Here is a 7,124-nt window from a genome sequence, read left to right on the forward strand (position 1 = left end):
TATTTCTGCACTAGTCTCAGCTACCTTCCTGCATAATGATGCTAAATAAGAGTTGGGGTTACTCAGCTGCTTCCCTGTGGTATGGAAATGACTCCACTGGAAAAAATGTGAGTCTAGCACACTGGGACCAGCCCCTCAGTGGTCTGGGTTGGTCTTCTAAGACCCCCCCCCTCACCAACTGCCAGAAATGCTCGTCCCCAGAAGGCTGACCATTAAGAGACTGGAGAATGGGGGTGGGGCAGGATTGGATTTAGCCACAGAAAGCCATTAAAAAGTCAGCAAGATCTGCCCGCAGTCAGCCTAGTCAACTACTTGTTTGTTTTCATTATTTGTGAGGAGCATTTTTTTTGTCCTTCATTTTCGAAGAAAACCACAACATTAGGGAGGTGATGCAATGACAAGCAAGTGAATTAAATTTGAGTGAGGGGCTGTGCTAAATCACCAGTCTCACTTGCTCCTCCAGAGCCATTTTGGTCCAGTGGCCAAATATGAATCTGGATCCAGTCGGAGATGGGGGGAGGGGCAATGGACCTGGATGTAAGGCTCAATACACAGGATAAATTACTGGCTTTGGAGTCAGGAGGACAGGAGTTCAAATCTGGACTAAGACTAGCTGTGGACTCTCACTAGCTGTGTGAACTTGGGCAAGTTACTTAACCCTGATTGACTTGCAGCCAGGGCCATCACTACTTGGTGTCATGGTCTTCTTCAAAAAGAGGCCAACATTATATGAGGATCAGCCCAAGATAAATATTTCAGAATGGTAAAAGGATCTGTTTCTTGCCTTGTTATGTAACCTTGAGTAAATCATGGTCCCTTGCCTAGATCTCAATTTCATCATGTGTATAATGTATAGGGAGGGGGCTACATTAGTTCTGGGCTTCAAGCTCTGGCAATATAGAGTTAATTTAGCTTATTTTTTATAAAGGTAAAGGTGTGACTAATAAGAATCTTTTGAGGACATAAAGTCTTATAATGCCTTCGATTCTGAGCTGTACAACTTATGACATTTCAGGAACTCTTAGTAAAAAAGGTATTTTTAAACCACTTAAATCCTTATTTACTTGCCTAGGAGTAAAATAGTGATTTTTTTTTTAATGACAGCTTGTGGTTTTGTCTTGGCAAAATATGAAATAAATATAAATTGATTAAACTTCTTTTAATAGGTATTTACCTACAATTTGTCTGAAATCCAGGTATAATCTAGATTCATTATCTTGCCCCTTCTGTCTCTGAGCTGCAAGTGGTGAGCAGTGAGCTTGGCAGTCTAGCAGAAAATGAGTGAGGAAGGTGAATGTTGAGCCAGGAAATCCGTTACTGAGTGACTGTGGGTGAGCTGTTTGCTCAGAGGCATCAGGAGAGATGAGCTAGCCGATGCAGGCAGTGACCCTGACCCTCACAAGGACTGCTACCCAGACCTGAAAGGATCAGAAGGCTCTCAGGTCTTCAGGAAGCCAGTGATACCTGGAGGAAACAATCTGGAAGTCTGCTCCTAGGACTGGCTCAGTTTCTAAATCCTCAGGGACTCTGGGCAAATCTCCCCTCCCTCTTTAGGGCTATTTCTACAGGGCGATGGTGGATTTTTGGCAGGCTTGCCTGTCCGTGGCCAAAGTACTTTGCCAAGTTCACGGCTTGGTGCTCTCAGCTGTGAAGCAGAAGGGGCAGGATTATCCAGCAGTCTTGCTTCAGATAATCTAACAGGCCTGTGTAGACAGCAGTGAAGCTCCAAAGTATTTCACAAATTTGCAGAAATATCCATAACTTTAGATGGAAGCGGAAAAAAAGGAAGGGAGGCAGGGAGGAATGCTGGGATACCATCTCCAACTTTTACAATCTCTCCTTATTACATACTTGAAAAACAATCAAATGCTATAGGACCTTAGATCCATTTACTTTAAGCCCTTACTTTCAAAGTCCCATATGTAAAATGAGGAAGATGAATATCCTAAAAGTTGAAAATTAAAATATATAACCTGCCGAACTCGGTTAATGAGTCTCATTTTTTAAAAATTTTGTTAAACAGCATCCATTGAGTGAATAGCAGGCCAATATGGAGAAGGCAGCCAGAGCTCGGGGCGCTTGCTGGTATCATTCTTTGATGACTGTCCGTTTTGCTTCTAGATTGGCCAGAATGCAGCAGAGCAGGTTTCCCAGTGTATTTAGTGGCATTATTGTGAGATAGCATGGGTCAGGATACCATCTGAATGGTAATGAGTATTTTACATTATTCCTCTATGGTACCCCAAGGTCCCCAAGAAATGTGGACAGCTTGCCACCACATTTGGTGCCACATATAGTAGTACTCTTCCCTCCAGATATTTGGAGTATCAAGCAAGTGTGGAAGTTAACACTCCTTTTCTCACTTACTTGTTGAATGTATAACTGATTCAGAAACCATTTAGACACCTGTCAGTCTGATATGCAGTATTCCACACTTTCTTGTTGTACTAGCATCTTACTGACATGGATTGTACACATGGGGAGACAAATATCAGAGTCAGGATCAAGACAATCACTTCCATCATTGGAATGTAGCGCATGCTGCCACCTGCTCTTGAGAAGAGAAACGGGACACAAAGAATTGACATTTTTGCCAAAGTCCATCCTTGGAAATCACTGAAGAGAAACCACCAAAACCTTTTCAACATTTGTCAAATCTGCTCAATTACATGATCCAAAATATTCCTAATCAAAAATATTTCACTTTTTCTCTAAAGTCACTTTGACTGGAAAGAATCTCAAGCTCATCCCAGTGTCTCTGGCAACATTCTCTCATCTTCTTATGTTGAGGGCTTGCAGCCAGAGGGCTCACGTGCATGAACACATGTACACACACACACACATACACACACATACACACTTCCCAAGAGTGAGGTAAAAGAAAATCTTAGCCAAAGATAACCAGGCAAGCCTAGAAACTCTTGGGAAAATGAGTGACATTGCCCTAGATTATAATCCTAAACCCACAATGGTCCCTTTATGATAGATTTTTTTAGCCAATCCAAAAGTATTTTACCAAGTATGATACATGGGAAGTAAAAAAACATGTGTTTTAATGAATACCAGTGAATGTTTTTTCTACTTAGATAATTATATTCATAACTTAATCCAAGAAACGTGAACATCTTAAATGTGATGAACCTTTTTTTAACATCAAAACACAAAACCATACACATTGTAGTTGCATTTACAGCATATATTTGTTTGAACTTTAATAAATGTAAAAATGAGAGTGCCTGGTGCCACATGGATTCATACACTCCTTGTAATAACTATAATAACCTGGGGTGGCTAGGTGGCATAGTGGATAAAGCACCGGACCTGGAGTCGGGAGTACCTGGGTTCAAATCCAGTCTCAGACACTTAATAATTACCTAGCTGTGTGGCCTTGGGCAAGCCACTTAACCCTATTTGCCTTGCAAAAACCTAAAAAATAAATAAATAAATAACTATAACAACCTTCCCAAGAAGTCCATGGCCCAATCACAATTACAGTTACTATTAAGAAGCCAGTCAGTTTCTGGGTCTTACAACTTTGGAAAGAAGCAAAAATAACACTGAACAAGGGATTAAAAAACAAAACCCTAAGTCTCAGGTTCCACCGCTTATTAGCTGTTTAACCTTGGACCTTAAACCCAAACTCTTGAGTTTGTGTCTTCATTCACAAAAGGGTTGGAATGCATTATCCTCACATCTGTAAAGGGTAAATGAAGTTTTTCACAGCCTCTGCCTTAGCAAAATAGTTGTGAATGTGCTGTATGTGAAGCACTACACAAAGATCAGACATCATTATAGTCATAATTGTCATGCATGTTAAAATTTTACATTTTCATATCATTGACATTTACAAAGCTCTTTCTCACAGCTACCCTAGAATGTAGGAAGTGCTTGTATGAATATCTTCATTTGTTAAGAATGTAAACTGAGGCTCAGCAAGATTTCAGACTTCATCCCAGACACCTGTTTCCTAAACACCTCTACCATGCTTCCTTTCTTATGCCTTATAGTTCAATAATATCATAGTTTGTCTTTTATATATCTATGTATATTATGAATGTATATGTATACGTATATATATATATGTTGCAAAGAAAAACACTAAGAAATCAACAGCAAAATAGAAAATCATTTATAAATTCATTGTATAGCCTCTTGAGTCTTGCTGCCTTAATTCAATAATCATAGGAAAAAACAGTAGCAAGTAATGTGTGGACCACATTGCCTAATAAAGGACCCTGAGTTTTGAGTCAGAAGCTCTGGTTTCTGCTGCCTCAGCAAGTCTCTTTCATCTCCTTGGACTCGGTTTTCTCCAGTGATAATGAGAGGGGTGGACTCATGATTTTAAGGTCCTGTCCAATTCTTACTATTATGATGTGATGAACCATTCCACTCTTCCAACTTTGTTTTCAAATCCTTTTTTTACCTTCCAGTGTGAAGGGAGGTCCCTAGTACCATTTTCAGTCAAATCCTAAATAGAAGACTTGATTGGCTGTCTCAGTCAGGTTACCACTGTGCCTCTTTTTGGTCCCCTTCCCTTTAACTCATTACAGAGACATTCTTCATCTTCTTCAACAGAGAACTTCCTAGAAATAGAATTTTATGAATTAAATCATATTCTTGGGCTTAGCATATTGGAGTTAGTACTGGGCTTGGTGTTCAGGAATACTTCTCTCAACCTTAGGAAATATGAATCAGCTAAGGGCTCCTCATGCAGTTGAAAAAGTACTAGATTTGGAGTCCATACCTAAATTCAAATCTTGGCCCTTCTACTCACTGTGAATTTGGACAGGCCACTTCCTCCCTCCCAACCTCAATTTCCTCATCTATCAAATTAAGCTGTTAAACCAGATGACTTCTCAAACTCTTTCCAGCTTTAAATTCTACTGAGTTTCCCCCTTGTTGACAAGTTCCAAATGAAATAGGGAGGCTTATAAGGATTCACCAGTTTTTTAGTGAATCATTTTAAAAAGAAAAAGTACAGGCTTTGACTGTAAATAGATTAAAGCCAAAAAGGAACATTGAAAGTTTGAAAACACTAGTATTTCCTGGGCCCACCATACTTAACACTGAAGAATGAGAGGCAAACACGTCAAGCCCTAACACAAGTTCTATGTCTATCATATCCAGACATATAAAAATTATTGATCTTTCTGTGGAGAAGCATTTGGGTTTTTACAGTATTTTACAGTATTTTTACTGTATTTTTATAATATTTTACAAAATATTAGGGCCTAGAGAAATTAGAGCCTAGATGACTTGACATCAGATAAATAAGCATTTGTGGAAAGGTTATTCTTCCCAATTCCCTATTTACTGAGACCACATTAAATTGTACACAGAATACAAAATAGCAGTTTGTAACTCTGGAAGGGATTGTTTAAAGATTCAAACTTTTTCTTCTTCCTCAAAGCAATATTTTCTTTTCACAAAACTGCTACCGTTTGCCCTGGTTTTTTCTGCCTTATGTGACTACCTAGAACCACAATTTTATTTGAAATTCAATGAAGAAAACTTAAACAAGTTTAGAGTTGTGCACAGGAAATTACCATTTTAAGAATTTTTTTAAATCTCAATTGTAGAATGACTGGTTTGTAAAAAAACTAACAGGAATTACTTGTAATTTTAGGGATAGAAGTCTTAAGAACTCTTTGAGTGGGAATTTTATATGCAAGGCTGAATGCTGATCAACAGAGCATAATATTGCATGCTGAAGTATGCTAACTAAAGCAAAATTAATTACATTTTTTCTCTCTTCCCCCCCCCCCCAATCTCCTGCTACAGCGACTGCATTTGCCTCCAGACTTGTCAGACACAGTGAGCCGCTCCAGCAAACGGGATCTAGAGGAATCCGCCAAACAGCTGAGCCTGGGATGTGGTCTGATGGCCGGAGGCAAAGAACACCTGAACTTCTAGGCATTGCTGCTCAGGGACCTCTCTGAGACTCCTCGGGCACTCTCTTTATACCCTCTCTTTTAACTTACCAATCAGTGATTTACGTAAATATTTTTCTTAATGATTTAACCCAACAATCTTACATAGTCATAAAAGATTTTTAAAACGGTGCCTGCTCTCTTCCTTGTGTATGTTTTTTAATCATGGTTTTGGTTTTGATTCTTTCTAAAATTTGTAACTGAAATTTTTTATTTAAAGGTTATGATTTAAATAATGAAAAATGCCTTCTTCCTCATTTTTGAGAGGTGGAAACTGCTAGGGCACAATGTCATATACATTATCAGATGCAGCCACTTTTGGGGATGGTTTTGCTTTTTTTTATATAAATGGAGTCTAAATTTATAAAAGGAAGATGTTTTCAGAAATAACATGTAAAAGCAGAGGGCATCAATAACATTTATTTTTATATTTTAAAAGTTTTACTCAGTTGGAATAATAATATTTAGTTTTGAGAATAACAACGCAGCATCTAAAAAAGATTGTGCTATTCTAAGTGAACAATGGTGCACTTAGATTTTTTTTAAAGTAGTAACAGAGATAGTATATGGAAGCCTTTTGAGATTCAAAAAATATGTTCTAATAACTGAGGATCCTAATAACTCTTCATTTCTGAAAATGCTATTCTTCACTGAAAATATTATAATTTGGTTAGAGTGAGACATGACAAATTAATTTGGCAACTGTGTAAGGATTATCCTGTATTAAAGTGTACTACATATGCATTCTGTTATGCAAATTATTAAATTGATAATAAAGAAACATAATGTGAGGTTAAGACTGTTGAATATAACGTATCTGCTTTGTTGGTTAATAAATGTATTAAAACAAACTGCAGTGATCCTCAAAAAGGAATTGATGGCCTTCTCTAAGTCACAATAGTAATCCTGAACATTTGAAGTCAGCATTATAAAATCATGTCACCAAACAGAGGTTAAGATTGAAATCAATCCAATCTGACAGCTTTATTAATACCATGATACCCAAAAAAGGGCACTGAAGCTGGGTGGGAAAGGAGCACAGAACCCAGACTTGAAATAAAATAGTGGGGGATTTAAAAGAAAATCAACTAACTCATCCTCCTCTTGCATCTTCTCTACCCTTCATTAGTAAATTCAGAAAGGTTGGTCATCAACAGCTCTTCATTCAGATCCTCCTCTGGGCAGGGCAGCCTC

General features: G+C 38.1%; 1 protein-coding gene across 1 annotated transcript in view; it reads left to right on the plus strand.

Annotated features, from left to right (window-relative positions):
* ELP4 (elongator acetyltransferase complex subunit 4) overlaps positions 1–6,777 on the plus strand; it is a 245,409-nt gene extending 238,632 nt beyond the window's left edge. Inside the window, exon 10 of the mRNA XM_074230422.1 lies at positions 5,782–6,777. Within this exon, the coding sequence (XP_074086523.1) occupies positions 5,782–5,913 (132 nt within the window). The 3' untranslated portion in view covers positions 5,914–6,777. The remainder of the gene's footprint in view (positions 1–5,781) is intronic.
* The last annotated feature ends 347 nt before the right edge of the window (positions 6,778–7,124 follow it).

The sequence above is a fragment of the Macrotis lagotis genome, chromosome 3 (genome assembly GCF_037893015.1).
Source record: "Macrotis lagotis isolate mMagLag1 chromosome 3, bilby.v1.9.chrom.fasta, whole genome shotgun sequence".
NCBI lineage: Eukaryota > Metazoa > Chordata > Mammalia > Peramelemorphia > Peramelidae > Macrotis > Macrotis lagotis.